We start from the raw sequence: 25,035 nt of genomic DNA, 5'->3' as shown, positions 1-25,035 counted from the left end.
TGACTTTACATTGAATCCACAGCACAAGAACGGACCATAATGTATATTGGACATCAATATAAAACAGCAAGTACTGTAAATACTCAGGTGGTCAGGTAGTATCTCTAGTCAGAGAAAGCGTATTCTAGTTTCTGGTTGATCTCCTTGAAACACATCATTTATCCCAACAGGTTCATACCAGCACACAACCTTCTTCTCATCCATCTTCACCTAAACCTATTAACAAATTCTTTGATTCCCTTCTCCCACGTGTACATTTCTTGACTTCTTTTGCATTTACTCATGCAATTTACACCAACCAACCCATGTGATCAGTATTACAGTCTAGCCATTTGCTAGATAAAGAGTTTCTGTATTTCATTTCTCGTGACTTCTATGTAATAGGCCACAAGTGGGAGCTCTTTATCAAAGACTTTCATCTTCGGCTGTATTGTCACTTTTAATGATTTGTGGTTACGAACCAGTTGTGCTCCTCAGTCCCTTTTAGTTCTTATTTTCACCGCAATATTATGGTTCGCTTCTTTCTATAAAATGTAACACCTCTCACTTTCCTTGCATCTCAGTTGTGACTGTGCTTTTGAATGAAATAATGTACATTTGTCACTTGCTATTAAAGGACAGTAAAATAAGCAAAGTTTCATTCTGCAGTTTAGAGCTTTATCTCCTTGAAACACCTGCTAGCGAGAGGATGCTGATTGAGAGCCTATTTATTTTAACCTTTCAGTAATGACTTCAAAAGCATAGGTTTAGCAAGTTGTCAGAAGAGGTAATTTACACTTTTAATTCAAACAGTGAACATTTAATCTAAGCTTTGATACTGGCCACTTTAAGCTGTGGAAGCAACAGCTGAGCTAAGATATCCAGGTATTGCATAGCCTTTCCAGTTTAAAAAAATGGAGTTTTAGGTAATCTTTGAATTAGAAAACTCTTATCAGGAAACAAAATTCTGATGAAGGTAACTGAACTTGAAACGTTAACTCTGTTTTCTATCTACAGGTGCTGTCAGGCCTGCTGAGTTTCTCCAGGACATTTTGTTTTTGAAACAAAGTTTTTAAAGTGATGTTAAGAAGTTTGGCACTGTCAAATAGTTTAATCCTCAAATTTTTCATTTCAGCTTGCTGAAAGACTATCCTTTGGAAATATATTTTGGCTTATAAAGTATATTCCAATGTTACTTCCATTTGTGAAATAAAGGTGTTGACTAGAATGCAGCAGCAAGCTGTTAAGTACTTCAAACCTTTTTGTTTATAAAAGACAGTATAAAGTAAATTAGAAATATAGTAAATTTAAAGTGAAAATAATTAGACTGGAAAAAAGAATGAAAAGAAGATTAATGAAATTAGTGTTGAAAAACAATTGTGCTTATTTGCTTTGTGTTAATGTTACTGTAATCAAGTTACTAATAGCAACATGACATTCATAGTTGTTTCAATGTTACAGTGTTTCAGCTAAAAGAAAATAAGTTAAAATAATGCCTCGTGTTTCCTGTTCCAGTATAAGAGTAACACACTCACTTCTTGTTACCTGCTCATTTCCTACCCATTGCTCCATTAGATTGTTCTGCTATAACACGCATTTTGTTAAAATTCACGATAACGCGATTGACAAATTGGGGGATGTTATAGAGTCATAGGGATATGCAGCACAGAAACAGACCTTCAGTCCAACCCATCCATGTCAACCAGATATCCCAACCCAATCTAGTCCTACCTGCCAGCACCCGGCCCATATCCCTCCAAACCCTTCCTATTCATATACCCAGGAGCAGTAAATTCGACGTTTCGGGCAAAAGCCCTTCAACAGGAATACAGTCAGAGAGCCTGAAGGGTGGAAAGATAAGTGAGAGGAGGGTGGAGGTGGGGAGAAAGTAGCATAGAGTACAACAGGTGAGTGGGGGAGGGGATGAAGGTGATAGGTTGGGGTGGGAGGGTGGAGTGGATAGGTGAAAAAGAAGATAGGCAGGTAGGACAAGTCATGGGGACAGTGCTGAGCTGGAAGTTTGGAATTGGGGTGAGGTGGGGGAAGGGGAAATGAGGAAACTGTTGAAGTCCACATTGATGCCCTGGGGTTGAAGTGTTCCGAGGTGGAAGATGAGGCGTTCTTTCTCCAGGCATCTGGTGGTGAGGGAGCAGCGGTGAAGGAGGCCCAGGATGTTCATGTCCTCAGCAGAGTGGGAGGGGGAGTTGAAATGTTGGGCCACAGGATGGTGTGGTTGATTGGTGTGGGTGTCCCAGAGATGTTCCTTAAAGTACTCTGCTAGGAGGCGTCCAGTCTCCCCAATGTAGAGGAGACCGCATTGGGAGCAACAGGTACAGTAAATGATATTGGTGGATGTGCAGGTAAAACTTTGATGGATGTGGAAGGCTCCTTCAGGGCTTTGGATGGAGATGAGGGAGGGGGAGTGGACGCAGGTTTTGCAATTCCTGCGGTGGCAGGGAAAGGTACCAGGATTGGAGGGTGGGTTGTAGGGGGGCATAGACCTGACCAGGTAGTCACAGAGGAAACGGTCTTTGCGGAAGGCGGAAAGGGGTGGGGAGGGAAATATATCTCTGGTGGTGGGGTCCGTTTGGAGGTGGCGGAAATGTCGGCAGATGATTTGATTTATGCGAAGGTTGGTAGGGTGGAAGGTGAGCACCAGGGGTGTTCTGTCCTTGTTATGGTTGAAGGGATGGGGTCTGAGGGCGGAGATGCGGGATGTGGACGAGTGGGCTTATGCCCGAAACGTCGATTCTCCTGCTCCTCGGATGCTGCCTGGCCTGCTGTGTTTTTCCAACACCACATTTTTCAACTCTGGTACTCCAGCATCTGCAGTCGTCACTTCCTCCGAGATGCGTTGAAGGGCATCTTTAACCATGTGGGAAGGGAAATTGCGATCTCTAAAGATGGAGGCCATCTGGTGTGTACTGTGGTGTAACTGGTCCTCCTGGGAGCAGATATGGCGGTGGCGGAGGAATTGGGAATATGGGATGGCATTTTTGCAGGAGGTAGAGTGGGAAGAGGTATAATCCAGGTAGCTGTGGGAGTCGGTGGGTTTGTAAAAAATGTTGGTGTCAAGTCGTGCTTTTACAACATCACTCTAATCTACACTCTGGTTTCCAGTATCTGCAGTTGTTGTTTTTACCTATTCAAATGCCCATCCAAATGCGTTTTAAATGTTGCAATTGTACCAGCCTCCACCACATCCTCTGGCAGCTCATTCCATACACGGGCCACCCTCTGTGTGCAAAAGTTGCTCCTTAGGTCTTTTTTGTATCTTTCCTTTCTCACCCTAAACCTATGCCCTCTAGTTCTGGACTCCCCCATCCCAGGGAAAAGATTTTGTCTACTTATCCTATCCATGCCCCTCATGATTTTGTAAACCTCTATAAGGTCATCCCTCAGTCTTCGACACTCCAGGGAAAACAGCCCCAGTCTGTTCAGTACCTCCCTATAGCTCAAATCCTCCAACCCTGGTAACATCCTTGTACATCTTTTCTGAACCCTTTCAAGTTTCACAACATTTTTCTGATAGGAAGGAGACCAGAATTGCACACAATACTCCAATAGTGGCCTAACCAATGTCCTGTACAGCCGAACATGACCTCCCAATTCCTGTACTCAATTCTCTGACCGATAAAGGAAAGCATACCAACTGCCTTCTTCACTATCCTATCTACCTGCGACTCCACTTTCAAGTAGCTATGAACCTGCACTCCAAGGTCTCTTTGTTCAGCAACACTCCCTAGGACCTTCCTAAAATACAAACTTTTAAAATGTGTGTTGGCCGTGACACAATTACATCGCCAACACTTTAAGCACTGTTCTAAAGAGTGATTGTTCTGTAACACAGGATTGCACAAGAACGCAACCATCCCATTGTACAACTACCTGCAGTCATAAGGTTGGCTCCACACTCCATCTTTTACTTTTCGTATTGATTCATCAGTTTGATTGCCTAGTCCTTTGCTGTATTTCGGACAGTTACATTGGAACGGTATCCATGTTTTTGTTCTGCGTGGGAAGTTTGTACCCCTGTTCCCTGTGGATAATGAAAACGTATTGTAATCAGACACAATATAAAAGTGTTGCATCTTCAGTATCTGTTCTAAAAAGATACAGTAGACTCATCAAGCTTAATTTTTGCTGCTTATTCCAGTGCTTCCAGTACTTATATTCTGGGCAGGGATGGAGGTACAGTAAAGAGAAAAAAATCTGTAATCTTCTGATGTGCACATGAATGGCAGATTTAATAAATGTACTTTGTAAAATAGGCCTTCTGTTTGAATATAACGGATAACCCGTAAATTTCAAATATTTGACTTTTGCTTTTAGGCTTGTAGATAAAAATCTGCTACCAATCTAATTCACATTTGCAATTTAGTTACATTATTTTATTAATGCATCTTTTGGCACATTAACTATAACTCCAGAACTCTGTGAAATTAAAATTTGTGATTTTAGAGTTTATAGGCCATTGTCTATTATTTAACTAAGCAAATTGATTTAAATTTGCATATATCATTAATATGATTCAGCTTCTTAATATGGTATACCTGCATAAATTCCATGATTAAGTTAGATGGTATTCTTTTTGGTTCAGTCAACCTTCACGTATAAATGGATTCATTGTTACTCAAATGAAAAATGAATAAATTGGAGCATTATCTTCATGAAATTTTCCCTTGCTTGTTGGCATGTTAAACAGGAACATTCTCTTATTCCTGCTCTCCCATTTACTCTCGACAAAAAAAATTTGATGCTCTCACAGTGATCTGAAATGGGTGATTTTTGTAGTTGTCTCCCTGGATATTCTCTGCATCTGTGAGCTGAGCTACTTATGAAGGACTACTGAGATATATGCTGTCATCTACAGTGGGCCAAAAAATGGACTTCTAAGTGAGCTTAGGTTATGTATTGCCTTGATGGACACAGTAAATTTGAGGCTACGCATTCAGTCAGGATGATTATAAGACATATATCCGTATTGTGTAAGGATTGAGGTGAATGGCAATGGTAGATCAACAGATGAGATTATGAAGAAGTGCATAGAAAGTGAAAATGAATTAAAAGTTGTGCGGGTATGAATATTGAGATGAACAAGGAAGTACTTTGCTGGACAAATTGGGAAAGGGGAGTTTAATGCATTCATTTGTTCTGACCCAAGTAGATTTTTAAGCCACTTTTTAATTGCCTCCATGATCTGAGCTCAACAAGTTTGCTGGTCACTTTCTCAGCTACATCCAAACAGCTGGTCTGGGTGAGAGCTTCTTTCTCCAATTAGTGGTAGCATGTTCCTCCGCTGACCTCAACTAGCCCTTGCAGAAATTACAGTGAGGTGTTCTTGAATCTGGATGCTGGCCATGCTGTAGATCCATTATTTTCCAGCACTTAGCCCAACACCTTGTATGTCTTACCATTACAAACTCGGAGAAAGTGAGGACTGCAGATGCTGGAGAGTAGGAGTTAATAAGTGTGGCACTAGAAAAAACACAGCAGGTCAGACAATATCCAAGGAGCAGGAAAGTTGACGTTTCAGGCATAAGCCCTTCATCAGGAATGTGGAGGGGGATGGAGGCTGAGAGATAAATAGGGTGGGATTGGGGCTGAGAGAGGGTAGGTGGGATGATGATAGGTGGATGCAGGTGACCCTGTGACCATCCACTTCAACCCCCTTTCGCACTCCCCTAGGGACATGCAAATTCTGGCTCCCCTCCCCTGCCCAATCAAAGCCCCCCACCAAGGAAGAATGCCTCATCTGCCACCTCCGGACCCTACAACCACACGGCATCAACATTGACTTCACCAGTTTCCATATCTCCCACCCCTCCAACTCAGCACTGCCCTCTTGACCTGACCTAACCGTCCAACTTCCTTTCTACCTACCCGCTTTACCGTCCTCACTTACCTATCACAATCACCTCCCACCTGCATCCACCTCTTGACATTCTACTTACTTTCCCCCCACAACCCCAACACCACCCCCCTATTCATCTCTCAGTACCCTTCCCCCTCCACATTTCTGATGAAGGGCTTATGTCCGGAACACAACTGTGCTGCTCCTCAGATGCTGCCTGACCTGCTGTGCTTTTTCTAGCACCACAAGTTTTGATTTATCATCACAAGCGCACACCAAGTTACTTCTTAAATGTTATGAGCTTTTCTGCCTGTGCCTCTGCCTCTGCCATTGTGACAGGCATTACGTTCCAGATTCCCACCATCCTTTGGGTGAAAAAAAATTACTCACATCCCCTGTAAGTCTCTTGCAGCTTACCTGAAATCAATGCCCCTGGTCACTGATCCTTCCATCAAAGGGAAATATTTCTTCTATCTACCTTATCTGTATCCTTCATATTTTATTTATCTCAATCATATCCCCTCTAAGTCTCCACTGCTCCAACAAAAACAGCCCCAGACCATTCAATCTGCCTTCATAACTAAAACTCTCTAGATCAGACAATACCCTGCTAAATCTCCTTCACATCCTGTTCAGTGCAATCACATCCCTGCTATAATGTGGATTCCAGAATTGCACACAATATTGTAGCTGTGGCCAAACCAACATTTTTTTACTATGCGAGCATAACCTCCCTGCTCTTAGATTCTATACCTCAGCTAATAAAGGCAAGAGTCCCAAATGCTTTCTTAACCACTTATCAACCTGTACTTCTGCTTTAAAGGACCAATGGAATTGCACAGACTGACATTCAGATCCCCAGTGCTTCTTAGGGTCCTGTCATTCATTATGTATTCCCTTGCTTTGAGTGTGCTGCCCAAGCACATCACCTCAAATTTTCTGGATTGAATTCTATCCGCTACTGACCGCTCCATTGGACCGGCCCCCTCAGATGATTCTGCTGGAATCTGAAGCTCCTCACTTTTTAACAAACCAACATCTGTAGGTCATCCTTAATGCGAGAACAAATTTTAAAAATCTGAGACTGCTTTACTAATCTTCTCCTATTTAGTGCAAGCTGTCTCTTTTGGAGATGGAATTTGTGGAAGAATCTGTTTAAGGGTGGAAGTTAACTTGCTAATTACATTCAATGAGAACATTTCTGACTGTTTGTCCTGTCCAATGTATTGAGTGTACCTCTCAAAATAGGTTAATAGCTGAACTGTTTATTGAAAGGTGCAAACATTTTGCTTGAAGTAATCGAAATTACCCAGATCTTTTGCTGATAACAGAACAACAAAAAAACAGATTTGGAGTTGAAACATTTTGAGGCTATGAAATTAGCATGTTTTGTAGTTTGTTATCATTTGCCAACTGCTGAGGTAGCTGACGATTGCTGTGCTGCATGAGCGTGTGTGGAGAAGAGAATCGACATAAGACATAACAGCAGAAATTAGACCACTCAGCCCATCGAGTCTGCTCCACAATTCAATCATGGCTGTTAAGTTTCTCAGTCCCATTCTCCTGCTTTCTCACCATAGTCCTTTATCCCCTTAATACTCACGAACATACCTATCTCGCCTTAAATATACTCAATCGCCTGGCCTCCACAGCTTTCTGTGGCAAAGTATTCCATAGATTCACCACCCTCGGACTGAAGACATTTCTCCTTATCTCCGCCATAAAAGGTCTTCCCTCTATTCTGAGGCTGTCCCCTTGGGTCCTAGTCTCTCCTACCAATGGAAACATCTTATCTGACCAAGCCATTCAGTATTCTGTATGTTTCAATTAGACTCCCCCCCCGCCCCCCTCCCCTTCTAAATTCCATCGCGTACAGACCCAGAGTCCTCAAACATTCCTCATATGTTAAACTTTTCATTCCTGGGACCATTCTCACGATCCTCCTCTGAACACGCTCCAGGGCCAGTACATCCTTCTTGAGATATGGAGCCCAAAACTGCACACAGTACTCCAAATGTGGTCTGACCAGAACTTTATAGAGCTTCAGAAGTACATTCTTGCTTTTATATTTATTAGGGGTATTACAAAGGAAGGGAAACTATGCTGTCTCAATTTGTTTGGATGAGGTAAAATTGGGTTTAATATTGCAAATCTTTTTGACATGCTGTTTAAATGGATGAAGAATATGATCACATTTGGCTTACTTACCTAAGATACGAGAATGCTAAATGGTGTCTGTTTTTCTTGATGATTCCCATTCTCTGCTTGTACTGTTCTAATTATTCACCACATTTTTCAAACCATAGTCAGTAATTTTGATCTGGATTGTATGCCGAGGGCAGGCTCCCCATACCCCAATGCAAATTTCAGGGCTGAGCTTTACTCCACCTGGCTGGTTCAGCCAGCCATAATTGTTTGGGCAATGCTCATAGAATCATGGAATCCCTACGTGCAGAAAGAAGCTATTTGGCCCTTGAGTCTGCACCAATCTGCTGAAGAGTATCCCAACTAAGACCTACCCTCTCACCATATCCTCATAAATCTGCATTTACCATGGCTAATGGACCTAGTCTGCACATCCCTGGACACTATGGGACAACTTAGTATGGTCAGTTCACGTCTTTGGACTGTGGGAGGAAGTCAGAGCACCCAGCAGAAGCCCACACAGACACAGGGAGAACATGCAAACTCCACGTAGTCATCCATGGCTGGATTTGAACCCCAGCTCCTGCGAGGTAGCAATGTTAACCATTGTGCCATCCTTTAATTCATCTGAGGCATATCTGCACCATAGCAGGTTCAGTGGTCACTGCCAGAATTGCAGAGGAAGAGGAATCATGAATGTCCCCAAACCCAGCTTAAGTCTAGGATCTCGCTTGGAACAGGTTTGAGAGGAGATGGTGGTGGAAGGTGTCCTTGGATTGATGCAGGAGTGTCAGCAAGAAGCACCCCATTTCCTTTCCTGAACGGCAACCTCTGAGGTTAACGATTACATATTGAGCATAGACCTTTTAAATCTAAGTGACTGTGATATAAGGTTCTTGATTAGGCATAAGTTCTTCTCTTTTGGGCCTCAGTTGGGCAGCAGCCCATCCAATGCCGCCCCTGTGGTAGTGCAGGTTCAGCTAACGGTGGGAGTATCCCCATTTGTGTGGTGCCCTAGTTCCTAGAAAGTGAGGACTGCAGGTGCTGGAGATCAGAGTCGAAGAGTGTGGTGCTGGCAAAGCACAGTCTGCCAGGCAGCATCCAAGCAGTAGAGTTGACATTTTGGGCAAAAGTCCTTCATCAGGCCTTCATTAGTGGGGGGAGTTCCAGGACAGTGATGGAACGGCAATATATTTCCAAGTCTGTATGGTGAGTGGCTTAGAGGGGAACTTGCAGGTGGTGTTGTTATTTGTGTTAGCAAAATGAAGCTAGTACCTTTCACACTTAATTCTGAGCGATGCAATCAGTGCAATCAATGTATTCATGTTGACAGTTACGTAGAGTGCTGCTTAGCGCAAACCACTCTTGATACCTTCAACTGGGTTTGAACACAGCTTACAAACGTGCAATCAAAACTCAATGGAATATATTTAGCAGAACATAATTATATTCTCTTACTGTCAAGTACCATTGCTGTCAAGTTACTAGATAACCACTGATTGACAGACTATTATTATAATCCCAACCATTCAGTTCTAAGAATCAAACTTCAGATTTCATTTAAATGGTAAGCCATTTTTGGGAAGTTATTCAGCAGCACCTCCTGGATTTTCATGTTTAAACAAGCATTATTCCTTCCAGCATGTACATAACGGTGGGCATCACTAACTGACCTTCTACCTTAACAGATTCTGGCTTATAGTGTCATGAACTAAATCATATTGAAGCAATTGCTGAAGCGCTGAAACTGATTATTGAAAATGAATTATTCTGTATATATAATTGAATATACATATATTTACTGAGGAAATTACATTTTCTACTTTCAGTATTTTTTTAAAAATTACTATGAACCTTGGGTAATATACACAATGTTTAAATGAGTTGACTAGTCACAAACAATATTTTCAAGTAAGCTGTTTGGTTAATGCATTGTGATGGGAGAGGACCTAAATGTTATGTTTGCCAAGATGATATGCAGTTGACACAATGCATTTTGATATGATTTACTTCATTACATGGATTGGTCATAATTTACTGTCAAAGTAAAGGTGATGCTAATGATACCTAAGTGCAAATTACAGAACGTCTGGTGAATGTTGATGCATGCTTAAACCCACTGATCCAGGAGTTGATACTTAATAGATCCTCCAAAACTGCTCATTATTCAAATGCTTTAAATGACATGCAGTTCCTGTGCGTAAATGGTAGGTGCAAGTTATACTTGGAACAGGAAGTTAGGTCTTTTCTATGTCAGTCTGTCTATCCTTTTAAAGGACATGGTTAAGTTCTCTGTGATAGATAGTTAACTTTTAGAAGTGTGAATGTTAATTTCTTCAATGTTTAATAGTTGTTGGGAGGCTTTTAGTTTTTATTACTCTTTTATGTTTTGAACTTTATTCTGTGTCCATTCTGCCCGTCCTTAACTCTGTCTAATTTGCTATTTAAAACTGAGTTGATGTTGCCTTTAATTCTCTTCTGACAATGCTTCCTGGCTGAGATTCTGTGCTGTCATTAATGGTGTTTTCATCCAATTGATGAAGGCCCACACAATATTCCACTCTGTTCACATAGATTATTTCCATCTTGTACTAACAACTTGCTATGCAAAACTTTGTAGACAACATCCAAGCCTATCAGCTACAGTAAATTCAGCCTCCGTAAATTAAAACAAAACATTTCAAGCATCTTGATATATTTCTTCTAAATGTTAATTTATGCAGAGTAAATCTTTGCCTTTATAGTAAACTAATTTCAGTGTGTTGCAAAGAAAATAAATTTTCTTTCAGCAGTGTTCTAGTGAACTCTAGGATCCTTCACCAGCTATCCTGACCTGAATGGCCTCCACAGAAAACTGTTAGCATGCACATAAGTAGGAACAAATGAAAGGAGACCTGACACGCTGAGTATTTCCAGCATTTTCTGTCTTTATTCGATTTCCAGCATCCGTAGTATTAAGAATTTGCATAAATGTAAATGATTTTTTTGATTCCATCAATGCTGAACACTCATACATGAATTTTTGCTTACTGTCTGAGTAACAACATTGTTTGTATTCTTCTTGTAATGTCTCCAAACACCTTGGATTCACTGGCTAATTTTCCCATGAAGTGTCAAGAGGGACCAATTGGTCAAATATTCTAAGAATTGCTTTTACTTCTTGGATCCGGCATGATTTATTATTTAGCATTGACTAACTTTCGTTGAATTTATTCTGACAAATTCTGTGCTTTAATTAAAGAATTTCCTCATTTCAGCACAGGCCGTTGAAGCTGGTACGAGTATCTACTTATGATAGGAAATCGGATAAATTAGTATCTGATCACACATTCTGTCTACATATTGATGGGCAAAGATGCTAGAAATAGTTACTGTTTTAATAAGGTAACTATTTACCTTATTATAGCCTATTTGGAAAGCCTATAGATCATATGGTACAGAAACATGCAATGCCTATGTATGATTTAATTGTCAACATTTATCGGCAACATGTACATTCAAATAAATTTAGATCTGTCTGAAGACAGGCGATGTGATTGACCTTTCCCCACTCTAGCTGACTTGTGTTTCCTATCCACTCCAATTTGGAGATGACTGCAGCAGGCGGAGTTCTCAGAAGTCACAAAGATTTTAGCAGCTGTGTGAAAAGCAACAGACCATCTCACAGGAATTAGCTAGAAAGGACAGCACTGAAATAGGCCTTTTAGACCAGGTAGTGTTTGTTGGAAGTATATCAAATAGCTGCATAATTGGGTAGAAAGAAGCAATGTTTGTTGAGACCTTCAGTATTTTAATTTTCTTATTTTTGGTTTAGAATTGAATTGAGGTTGAACTTTAACCTCCAAGCAGCATGTTTGTTTTGGAAAGGAAGAGAGAACAAGCAAACTAATGCTTGTTTACAGGACCTGGCTCAGAGAAAAAAATTGAGAGTTGATTGCTGCTCTCAGAACACTACAGACCTTTTGGCACGAGATGTGTTGCCCAGGGACTGGCACTCCATTGGATGCTGAATGGACCAGTCAAGGACAGAGCAGTGCTAGCCAGCCAATCACAGAGATTGTTGATAAAAAAGAGAAACCGTAGTTTAATTTAGGTTTTGGGTAAAAGGGTCTGTGCATGGAAGCTTTTAGACTGAAAATTATTTGGATTTTAACCCTTCTTTATATACAGTTAAAGGATTTTTGAAAGTTTTGAGGAAAGAACCCCAATCTATAAGACATAAGTAAAAATCTCCAGCAGTTTGGGGGCATTGTTTGCATGGATCAGTGATTTTATAATTCAAGCAAGGTACAATCCTATGTGCCTCAAATTCAAGGACTTCGAAAGGCATTGTACCATTTGTGAAACCATTGAATTGGCAACTTGCAATTCTTCATTTTTCTTTTAATTTATCCCTTACCTATTTCCATCTGTCTATCCATCTAGATGAGTGGAGGTGGTGTTTAAAGAAGAGTGGGTTTGGATCAGAGAAAATAAGTAGATTGTCTTGTTTATTCATGTTCCGCTAAAGATACATTATTAATTAGAATTTGCTAAGGTTTTATTGTTTAAGTATAAATTTGGTGCCTGATATCTGTTATTTGTAAAGTCTGGTTAGGAGCAATTAAATGATTTTGAATGTTTAATTTTACTGTGTTGCAACTTCAGCGATAGGGAGACTGATTTGGTTTGGACTGCTGTTATACAGTCCTGAACAGGTAGGATATTCCTGCATCGGTGCAAAGAAAATAATAGTGACACATGATAGTTGATTGTCTTTTCATCCTGTTTATTTTGCACCATAACAAATTCACTGTGAAGCTGACATGTAAGCTTTTTCATGATAGCAATTAAGACTCATTATCCTCATTGTCCCCTTTAAAGGAATAATTTCTGAATGCCTACAGAATTTGTTTTCAGCAGCTTTCCCATTTCTGTTCCAACAAGGCGAGCACGTGCTGATGATTTTGTTGATCATTTCTTTCATTTTGTTATAGGATCACTTAACACACAACATTATGACCTGTGTTCTTCCAAGCCTCATTTATTATTATGAAATTATATCTTTTACCCAGGATTGCATTTTCTTTCATTATATTTCCCCCATATGTAAAACCCGACCTAATGTAATGTTTAGGGTTTCGAGACAATTAAAATCTGATATAACTTTTTTTTTGAGTAATGCTGTGGAGGACTGACACAATTTAGAGTTCAGTCTTAAAGGTAGTTTCAATCAACAGAGGCATCATAATATTCTTATCCGTGATGTGTCGTTACATGGCTGCCAAGTTGCATAGTTCACCTTCCTGCTACACATTTCAGTGTGGTAACAGTGTAAGTCAACTCTTTTAACTGGCAGCAGATTGTAGGATTACTGGTGCTGATGCTGCCTTCTTCTTAGGCAGTCCCTTGAAACCAAGATGACTTGAAATAATGCCAATGTTATGCCATGAAATGCAATAGAGGAGTCAACCATGGGCCTTTTGATTAAGGTTTTTTAAAAATATTATGCAGTTGATTTAGATGAGTTGCAAAACCTTTGTGCAAACCCACTGAAATACAATCTGGGTACTAATGCAAATTCTATCAAAAAAAAGAGCAGTTTCTCATTCATTTTCTTTATTCTGCGTGTTATTCTGCAATTATACTATTGGTATGTTTCAACATTCAGTTTTTTCAGGGTATTCCTGCTAATGCCTGGACATAATGTCAGGGCTTTGTTGAGAGTGAGGCTGTGATGCAACAAAGCTGGTGGCACAGGAGTTCACAAAACACCAGAATCACGATTTTCTTCAAAGGAATTAAATTAACTTTTACATAAGTAGAAGTTCAGCTTCTGTCAAAGGATAACAAAGTCTGTGCATGTGCAACCACTAGTTTAAAAATTAAGAAAGTAAAGCCTCTCTCGTTCACATTTCCACACATGTACTTCAGTATTATTGAATAGTGTTCAGATTGACATATTTTAACAATAGAACAGCTCACAAAAGTATATATTTTTCAAAGCAAATGTTTTCTTTTTGTAGAGCAAAAATTGCTTAGAGCTTGGTCCTCCAGCTGAAGGAGAAATTGTCCAGGTGAGATGGACTGATGGACTGCTTTATGGAGCCAAATTTGTGGCATCAAACATTATTTACATGTACCAGGTAAGATATATTTGATACAGTTTGTGTTAGAATAATATTTAAGCTGTTGGCATTTTAATGAACACGTGTATGAATTCAGTAGCAGTACAATCTCTTCCTCTTCTTGCTCCTTTATTCTATCTAAGACAAAGCCAGCAAACTGAATCTGTGCATCACCGTTGTAGGATGATTTGCTTTGCCCTCTTAAAAATGAATCATTGCAAATACAATAAAGACATCTTGGATAGTACCATGAGTATGATTTTTTTTCATTTTAAGCTGGTTAATTTCTGATTTGTAAAATCCACTGATGGTGCACAGTGAGCAAACTGTCTTTGGGAAAATATGGAAGTGGATGGTGAGGTGCTGATGGCTATAGAATTTTTTTCTCGTGGTTGGAACAAAATGTAAAATCAAAAAGTACTTTGAAGCCAGTTGATAACATGGTATGTGTTATTTTGTGCACAAATGTCGCATTCAGTTTGCACAGAACATAGTCTTGCAGACAACAATGAGCGTAATGTCTATTTATACGGTTTCTGATAGAACTTTATTGCAAAGTAAATATGTTCTGGCCCGACTCCCCTTTAGAAAAGTTTTTGTCGAAATGAGTGGATGCATGGTCTAACAGTTCACCACCCTGCTGGAAAAGGCTACCAACAAGACAGACTAGACTGAAAGGTCAACCTAGATTATCAGTTCAAAGCATAGCTTAGAAGAAATTCTCATTTAGAAGAAATGAGGGCGGCACGGTGGCACAGTGGTTAGCACTGCTGCCTCACAGCGCCTGTAGACCCGGGTTCAATTCCCGACTCAGGCGACTGACTGTGTGGAGTTTGCATGTTCTCCCCGTGTCTGCGTGGGTTTCCTCCGGGTGCTCCGGTTTCCTCCCACAATCACAAAGATGTGCGGGTCAGGTGAATTGGCCAAGCTAAATTGCCCGTAGTGTTAGGTAAGGGGTAAATGTAAGGGTATGGGTGGGTTGCGCTTCGGCGGGTCGGTGTGGACTTGTTGGGCCGAAGGGCCTGTTTCCACACTGTAAGTCTAAAAAAAATAAATGACATCACCCACCTTAAGAAACCAACACCTCTCAATAGAGAGGTGGGACATAACAACGGAGCTTCACCAGAGACTCTCACTGATGATGTTATCTCGTATGGTGATGAAAGGTCTGAAAACAAACCTTAAAGCACAGCGAGCTAACTTACAGACTTGCCATCAACCTGAGCTACAAATCTTCTCAAAAATTTCAACAATTCGTTCTCTTTTTGGAGTTTTGGACAGAAAATATTTTCAGGTCTGTCATTTCTCATCTTTCTGGCAAATCCAAGTAGTAATTAAGTTTCTACAACAAGGCACCAACCTCGACTGGATATTGAATCTGGAAGTGCCACTGCCATTACTCTTGATGGATATTGCTTCAAGGAAACATAATGCAGGGTAGGGATTTAGGCCAGAACACAAATTAGCATTGGGTACTCTTTTGCCATGGTAACTGACTCAATGATATTTCATGAAAAGTTTAGATAAAAACAAAGAACAAATAAAACTTACAGCCCAGGAACAGGCCCTTCGGTCCTCCAAGCCTGAGCTGATCCAAATCCACTGTCTAAACCTAGTGCCCAATTCCTAAGCATCTACATCTCTCTGCTCTCCACCTACTCATGCATCTGTCCAGATGCATCTTAAATGAATCTGCCGTGCCTGCCTCTACTACCTTTGCTGGCAATGCGTTCCAGACACCCACCACACTCTATGTAAGGTACTTGCCGCGTGTGTCCCCCTTAAATTTTCACCTCTCACCTGAAAGCATGACCTCTCATTATTGAATCCTTCACTCTGGGGAAAAAAGCTTATCTCTAGCTACTCTGTCTATACACTTCATGATTTTGTAGACCTCAATCAGGTCCCCTCTCATTCTCCTTTTTTCTAATGAAAATAAACTTAACCTACTCAACCTCTCTTCATAGCTAGCATCTTTCATATCAGGCAACATCCTCGTAAACCTTCTCTGCACCCTCTCCAAAGCGTCCACATCCTTTTGGAAATGTGCCGACAAGAACTGTACACAGTATTCTAAATGCAGCCAAACCAATGTCGTGTACAATTTTAACATAACTGCCAGCTCTTATACTCAATACTCTGTTCAATGAAGGCAAGCATACTGTATGCCTTCTTGCCCACTCTATCCACCTGTGCAGTAACTTTCAGGGTACAATGGACCTGCACTCCCAGATCTCTCTGCCCATCAACTTTTCCCAAGGCTCTTCCGTTCACTGTATAATTTACTCTAGAATTAGACTTCCCAAAATGCATCACCTCACATTTTCCTGGATTGAACACCATCTGCCACTTCTCCACCCAACTCTCCAATCTATCTATATTCTCCTGTATTCTTTGTCAGTCCCTTATGCTTTCTGCTACTCCACCAATTTTCATGTCATCTGCAAACTTGCTGATCATACCAACAGTGCCCTCTTGGTATGCGAGATGTTAGCGAGTTTTAGTTTAGATTTCTCCTCTCCCTGGGGAGATTTTGATTCTGGCTTTTTGAACTGGCATCCAGTAATGTTTTTGTAAATGTAAGCTGGCTTTCATTAGTAGGTTTAGCAGTAGTTTTTCCTGATAGTCATATGATATTTTGTTCATGCCAATCCATAATGTTGCCAACAGGCACAACAGCTGCTGTTTGATGTTTTTAAAATGGGGCATTCATTGAAGCCTGACAGAGAATTTTTCATTCCTTTTTGAGTTAGACTGTTGCAATGTTCTCAACATTTTATGATTTAGTAGATGTTTCAAACAGTAATATTATTCTGCCAATATGTTGGACATGTCTTCAACTTATTGTGTTTTCTGTGGCTCTATATCTTGTTCGCTTGCAATTTTAATTTTGCTCAGGATTAAATTGTTCAATTTTTAAAAATCTGTCTGCTTGAATATATTATGGCATCAATTTGCAGTAGTCCCTGCTCGTATCCCTCCTATAATGTGACAGTGAAAGGTAGGTGAGGGTAACCTTTCGAATTATTGTTTTTCTGTGGGAAGAACTTGATAAACGTTTAGCATCTCACCCAACATATTGGGTGGGTAATGATGGTACAATACCTTGCCAGATTAAAGCCCTTTACAACTGAAAATACATTCTCCTTTTAATCATATTTGCATTGAATAATTCCTTGATTTATTCCTGACTCAGTTTGTCATAAACTGAATTTAGGGCTATGTTGGAGAGGGATTTTAAAGAGAAATCTGAGACCTCTGTTCAGGAGCACAAATCAACCTTTATCCGGAGCTCCTACCACACAGCGTGGGAGAGGTCTCTAGGACACTTCACCTTTCCCAACAAAGTGCACCATCTTTATACATACTGCATTACAATGGTTACATGTAACATTGACATTAGTGCTTGCCACACCCCTTCTGACCTGTACATCCAATCCTGTGAATATGCAGTCATTGATAGACAACTTCTTGATCAACCTGCGTCCTCTCATCATTTTGTGATATTTGCCAGACCCCCACATTCTGTCCTTTGTGCTCCTACAATACATCTTATGGACCACATTTGTTATTTGTCAGCTGCTTGCTGGTACCCTTATCAAAGTTCTCCAAGAGCGTCAAAGAAACCAGTCTCTATGTCCAAGACTGCCTGCAGAAATCAAATTAAAATTTCAAGTGTCTAATACATTCAGCTACTATTATTGTATGAATATATATGTCCATTCTAATATGTAATTATTATTATTGAAAAGGCTTCATCCAAGGTGAGTCAAACTTTCCTTTTCTATTTTCATATAAAAATTGGAAATTTCAAATCAGACGGTTTACATCTGACATGTCTTACCAGAGGCTTACAGTCTGTATTCTAGTCCCATTGTCACTAACACTTTGGTATTTTGTTGTCTGTCTGTGAAGACCATGATTTGAGCTACATGAAATGCTGCATTAGCTACAATTTTCTTCCAACATTTTGCATCAGTTTAAAAAAAAACACAGGCAGCCATTTTGTTCCATTCACAATGGGCATCTACAACAGACTTCATCAGGTTTCAGCTATTTATCTTGCTGTGGAACGATAATAACTGTTCTTAACGTTTGACAAAATATATAATAGAAGATCGTAGAGCCATGCAGCATAGAAACAGAACTCCCAGGCCCACCATGTCTACACCGATCAACAAACACCAAATTAACTAATTCTTTGTGCCCACAAGAATATCTAATACTTCCTCTTTAATAATCTTAACATGCTGTAGAGCCTCATTATCTCAACTGAAATCTCCAGCTATAATGTCTTTCTACTTTGTGAATACAGATGAGAAATATTCATTTCAGAGCCTGACCTCGGTGGTGGGCAAGTTATTGGAGGAAATCCTGAGGGACAGGATGTACATGTATTTGGAAAGGCTAGGACTGATTTGGGATAGTCAACATGGCTTTGTGCGTGGGAAATCATGTCTCACAAACTTGATTGAGTTTTTTGAAGAAGTAACAAAGAAGATTGATGAGGACAGAGCAGTATTTGAGATCTATATGGACTTCAGTAAGGCATTCGACAAGGTTCCCCATGGGAGACTGATTAACAAGGTTAGATCTCTTGAATACAGGGAGAACTAGCCATTTGGATACAGAACTGGCTCAAAGGTAGAAGACAGAGGGTAGTGGAGGAGGGTTGTTTTTCAGACTGGAGGCCTGTGACCAGTGGAATGCCACAAGGATCGGTGCTGGCCCTCTACTTTTTGTCATTTACATAAATGATTTGGATGCGAGCATAAGAGGTACAGTTAGTAAGTTTGCAGATGACACCAAAATTGGAGGTGTAGTGAACAGCAAAGAGGGTTACCTCAGATTACAACAGGATCTGGACCAGATGGGCCAATGAGCTGAGAAGTGGCAGATGGAGTTTAATTCAGATAAATGCGAGGTGCTGCATTTTGGAAAAGCAAATCTTAGCAGGACTTATACACTTAATGGTAAGGTCCTAGGGAGTGTTGCTGAATAAAGAGACCTTGGAATGCAGGTTCATAGCTCTTTGAAAGTGGAGTCGCAGGTAGGTAGGATAGTGAAAAAGGCGTTTGGTATGCTTTCCTTTATTGGTCAGAGTATTGAGTATGGGAGTTGGGAGGTCATGCTGCGGCTGTACAGGACATTGGTCACGCCACTGTTGGAATATTGCGTGCATTCTGGTCTCCTTCCTATCGGAAAGATGTTGTGAAACTTGAAAGAGTTCAGAAAAGATTTACAAGGATGTTGCCAGGGTTGGAGGATCTGAACTATATGGAGAGACTGAATAGGCTGGGGCTGTTTTCCCTGGAGTGTCGGAGGCTGAGGGGTGACCTTATAGAGGTTTTTAAAATTACGAGGGGCATGAATAGGATAAATAGACAACGTCTTTTCCCTGGGATCGGGGAGTCCAGAACTAGAAGGCATAGGTTTAGGGTGAGAGGGGAAAGATATAAAAGAGACCTAAGGGACAACTTTTTCACGCAGAGGGTAGTACGTGTATAGAATGAGCTGCCAGAGGATGTGGTGGAAGCTGGTACAATTGCAACATTTAAGGGGCGTTTGGATGGATATATGAATAGGAAGGTTTTGGAGGAATATGGGCCAGGTGCTGGCAGGTGGGACTAGATTGGGTTAGGATATTTGGTCAGCATGGACGGGTTGGAACGAAGGGTCTGTTTCCGTGCTATACATCTCTATGACTCTATGACCTCACCTTTGGCTCCATGTACAGATTTTCCCTTTGGTCTCTAATGGCCCCCACTCTTTTCCCTGGTAATTATTTTGCTGTTAAAATGCTTTGGGGTTTCTTAACCTTCTGCCAAAGATATGTTATGGCCCCTCTTTGCCCTCCTAGTTTCTTTTTTAAAGCATTCACCACCCCTGATGTGCGCACGCGCGCACACACACACACACACACACACTCATCCTCTCTTTTCTCTCTCTCTCTCTCTCTCTCTGTCTCTGTCTCTTTCTCTCTCTCTCTATACTTCCAATTGGCATCCCCTGTTTTTAGTGCTCATTACTTAACATGTGTTTCCTTCTTTTTCTTTGTTAAGCTCTCAATATTCCTTGACATCCAAGGTTCCCTTGACTTGCAGTCCCTGCCCTTCTCTCTTAGAGGAACTCACTGGCCCTGAACTCTCACTGTGCTATTTTTAAAAGACTCCCAATTTCCAAATGTAGACTTACCTGGAAGTAGTTGCACCCAGTCCATGTTTGCAGATGCTAGCACTGCCCCACCTCTAATAACGCGAAAGGCATGCTGCTGTGAAAAGCTCTCCTGGGTACACTCTAAAAATTCTGCCTTGTCGAATACTTTCACACTCTGGCAATCCCAGTTAATGTTAGCAAAGTTAAAATCCCCTACTACTATAATCCTAATCCTCTTGCATCTCTCTCTGATTTGCCTGTATGTCTGCTACTGTATCACATTTGACTGAAGGGAGGCCTGTAATATAATCTCAGTGAAGTGATCACCCCATTTTTATTTCTCAGTTCTCCCCAGATGTCTTCTTTTGAAGAGCCTTCTAAAACATTTTTCCTCATTATTGCAACATATAAAGTACTATTTTAATTTGAGTTTTTTTCTGAGTTTAGATTCTTAAAGAGATGAAATCAACTGAATAAACAATGCCGTAGATTAATTAAGTAATTAAATGGTTCTTATTGGAAGGTCAAACATAAAGCAAAATATTGATATTGGAAAAGTTTTCAGATCTTTTTTGGAAATTCAGAAAATGTCGAAGCAGTATTTGTATACCATGTACTGAGTTAATGATAAAGCAATTGTTTTTTGCAAAGGGGTAGGCAGGGAAGTTTTATCAATTAACATACTTTTTATTTTCATTTATGGAATATAGGTATAGCTGTCTATGCCAGCATTTATTGTCTATCTGTAATTGCCTTGAGAAAATAGTGGTGAGCTGCCTTCTTGAAATGCTGCAGTCCCTGAGGTATATATCACAAAGTCGCACTCCTGAATAGTGAGGTTACTTGTTTTTAAGTTTTATCAGATTTAACTCAAATGTTGAATGCACTTTCTGGGACTAATCACTATGTTTCTTCGTCATGCTTTATCAAGTTGAAAATTAATTTGCTATCTATCTGTGGATCTACTGTTAAGACGAAAGCTTTGAGCCAAAGACTGTAATTGTAACTGCCAAAGCAGGTGATATGGTGAAAGTGAAAAGTTTAGTATGTTAAAAATCTGAAGTAGTAACTCCACCCACCTCATCTCCAGGAGGTGATGGTACTGTAATGATAATGTTGTTGTACTATTAATCCAGAGGCCCAGGCTAATACCCTTGGAACTTAGGTTCAAATCCCATTGTGACAATTGGTGGAATTTAAGTTCAATGATTTGATAAGTTTGTAACCGAAAGCTAGCCTATATAATAGTGACCATGAAACTATTATTACTTGTCTTTAAAAACCCAGCTCAGTGGGAAGATATTCTGACTTAGTTTGGCCTGCTCTCTAAAATGGTTGACTTAATTTAAGGGTAATTAGGAATGGGCAACAAATGGTTTTGCAATATCTCCAACATCCATTGAAAAAATGTAAAAGAGAAAACAACTTCTATTTTGAAGGAGAGGGTAACCAGTTCACTTTCAAGGATTCGGACAATCCTCCTGTTTAAAAGGAGACAGTAAGTTCCAGATCCATCAAGTAAGTGCCTTTACAGCACAGCTTAAGGTTCAAGAACACAAGAAATATTTCCTTAAAGTCCACTAATTTGCAAATGCTGTCCTCAACTCCATAATGTTCCTCAGGAAACACACAACTAACCTAAAGAGATCGAAGTATCTGATAAATGAATCACATAAAGCCAGTATGCAAGTACAGCAGGTGATGAGAAAGGAAAATGGAATGTTGTTGTTGCAAGTAGAATGGAAACTAAAAGTGAAGAGACTCCACTTCCATTGTATGGAACATTGGTGCAATCACACCTGAAACACCATGTACAGTTTTGGTCTCCCTGTTTGAAAGAAGAGATATAATAGTATTAAAAAGCAGTCCAGAGAGAATTCAGTTGACTCATTCCTTGGGATGAAAGGCTTTTCTGATGAGTTAACGTTGTACAGAAGTTTAGAAGAATGAGAGATGATCTTTTTGAAACATGTAAGATCTTGAGGCATATGGATAGGGCAAATACCAGTAGAATGTTTCATCTTTTTGGGGTCACTCAAACTATGGGACATGGTTTGATAGACGTTAAGAGTTTTTTTTTTCCAAGTGTCATTAGAATTGGGAATTCACCTCCTGAAGGTTGTTGAGGCAGGCTCTTATTCAAGGCAGGCAGAAAAATGGAACTGAGACTATAATCAGATCTGACACAATCTTATGGAATGGTGAAGCAGATACAAAGCTCCAAATGGCCGTGTTCCAGCTCTTCTGTACTGTGTAACTGTGCAGATTTCCCAACACCAAATAACTCAACACGTGATCATTGATCCTTTCTTTATAATCACTCGTCACTTTACAATCCCCAGGATAGTGGAGTCTAAAACTAGAGAGCATAGGTTTAAGGTGAGAGGGGAAAGTTTTAAAATGCATCTCAGGAGCAACTTTTTTTACACAGAGGGTTATGGGTATATGGAATGAACTACCAGAGGAAGAGGTGGATGCTAGCTTAGAAGGCATCTGGCTGGGTAAATGAAATCAAAGGATTTAGAGGGATGTGGGCTAAATACTGTCAAATGGGACTAGATTAATTTTGGCTATCTGGTTGGCATGGATGAGTTAGACAGAAGTATCTGTTTTCGTGTTGTACAGCTTAATAACTCTGACTCTATTTCGCAACACAATTACTAATCTCCATCCACCCCGCTACAAATGCAGAATTTACCCCAATCTCATCCCAACCCCTTACCTCCATATTCAAATTTTCTCTGCTTCCCCTTCCATATTCCCTGTGGTGTCCCTGAATGCTCCAGTCCCAACAAAGACCTAAACCTCCCTTAACTCTCTTTATCCATGTATCCAATCATCATTCCCTCTAACCAGTTTTACCCAATCTCTAATCTCTTGCTTACTCTCCCCCATACCCGGATCTGTCTTTGATCACACTCTCTCTCTATCTGCCAGACAATGTTTACTTTTAAAAAAAACACCAAACATTTCTGGGATGTGGCATTTCTTGGTAAATTTTCCACATGACAGACAGCTGAGCCTGTCAAGCTAGCTAACTTTTGTGGGAGGGTGTGAAGGATTGGGAAACGTATGCATGTGAAGGCATTGAAATTCCATGGAGTTCGAGGCAAATCATTTCTTGATTGTAAATTCTAAGACCCTGGTAAAGTACAGGGGCAAAGGCTTTTGTATTGTTAACTGCTGTCATTAATGTTTATACTATGACTTCAGGCTTGAGCTTGAACTGATATTATATTTGCAGACCTAATACTTTGAATTAAAAGCTCTGTCTGTGCTTGTAACTTCAAAGAGGGTTGAAGAGGTAGTGGATGGTACTGTAAATATTTAGTGCATACTTCAATTGTTTTAGTACATCATTTTCTGCTTTAGGAATTAAAGTTTAACAGTAGAAAATGGTATACATGCAATTGAATCACCTTGAAGTGCAGTTCATTTAAGTGGCTTTAAGGGGTTACTCATGTTTGTTTAAAAGCATTAAAATAGAAGAGATTGTTTTGAAGTTTGAACAAAAGTTAGTTTAAAAATGTTTAGTGCATTTTGAAAGGCTGGAAAACTTGTTTCCTACTTCAGATCAGAGAAGAAATTGTAAATGCGGATATTAAATCATAAAGGTTAGGTGAAGCAAAGCCGAGCAGTCTGTGTTGTCATGGAAAGTGTGGTGCTTGCCGGTCTGAGGAGCTGGAGAATCCTGACAAAGGGCTTTTGCCCGAAACGTTGATTCTGCTGCTCCCCAGATGCTGCCTGACCTGCTGTACTTTTCCAGCACCACACTCTCTACTCTGATAGCCAGCATCTGCAGTCCTCACTTTGTCCCTGTGTTGTCATGTAGTTGGGAAGATCTGTTTTCTGCTTTCAACTTATCTGAATGTTTGCTGATAGAGGTTTGTTGCAGTTTGAAAGTAAAGAAGTAGCTTCTGTCAAAATGTGCTGCTGTTAGTCAGCTCCAGGCTGATGGACAGGAGAGATTCGTGGAAAGCATTGCTAATTTACTCAGAGTGGGACCTTAGTGTAATTGAGAAATATTTGTGCTCAGAGCAATCCTAGGACATAGTATTAGCAAAATGAAGCTAACGATTTGTGAAAAAGTTGAAATTATGCTTATGATGTGGGAGGGATGTCTCAGGAATCCAATGGGGCACAATCTTAAGGATGAGGTTGAACTTCCTGAATGTAAGCAATTGTTGAGGCACTTTGTTGATAGGATGGCTAATGAGAGTTCTGAAGCTTGATTTTCAAAAGTAAAGGATTAAGGGGACCAAGTTTTGGTGACCTACCGTGTTTCTAATGTGCCTTTGCTGACAAATGCATGGGATTTGTCTTGCCGACATTACAACAAATCTGTGAGAAATGTTATGGGTCAGGAAAAGAGACAACAGTAATGTGAATACTGACTGGGTAATAGGAAAAGAAGTGCAGTGGTTAGTGGATTGTTTTCATGCTAGAAGAATGTTTGCTATGGAGTTCCTCTATATTTTCTTGATTTATAGTAATGATCTAGATATTGGTTTGCAAGGGACAATTTCAAAATTTGTACACAATACTTGGCAGTGCTTCCATATTTTATGAGGAGGATAATGTACAATTTGTTGAATGGATGAATAGGTGGCAGGTGAAGTTCAATGTCAAGAAGGGTGATAGAATACATTCTGCTAACAAAAATCTGGAGCGATGGTATAAAATAAAGGAGACTACTCTTAAGGATAAGCAGGAGCAGAGAGATCTGGATACATTTGTATAAATCAGTCAAGGTGGCAGGACAGGTGAAAGAGTGGTTAATGAGGCTTACAATAT

At 40.2% G+C, this 25,035-nt stretch overlaps 1 protein-coding gene across 2 annotated transcripts in view; it reads left to right on the top strand.

Moving 5' to 3' along the window:
- LOC132824466 (lysine-specific demethylase 4C-like) overlaps positions 1–25,035 on the top strand; it is a 436,488-nt gene that overhangs the window by 384,756 nt on the left and 26,697 nt on the right. For both annotated transcript variants that reach the window (XM_060839018.1, XM_060839010.1), the window contains one exon: positions 13,984–14,103. In XM_060839018.1, the coding sequence (XP_060695001.1) occupies positions 13,984–14,103 (120 nt within the window). The remainder of the gene's footprint in view (positions 1–13,983; positions 14,104–25,035) is intronic.

This window comes from Hemiscyllium ocellatum, chromosome 2, assembly GCF_020745735.1.
Source record: "Hemiscyllium ocellatum isolate sHemOce1 chromosome 2, sHemOce1.pat.X.cur, whole genome shotgun sequence".
In the NCBI taxonomy this organism is placed as follows: domain Eukaryota; kingdom Metazoa; phylum Chordata; class Chondrichthyes; order Orectolobiformes; family Hemiscylliidae; genus Hemiscyllium; species Hemiscyllium ocellatum.
The sequence above is the reverse complement of the archived record's forward strand: the minus strand, read 5'-3'. Positions and strand labels throughout refer to the sequence as shown.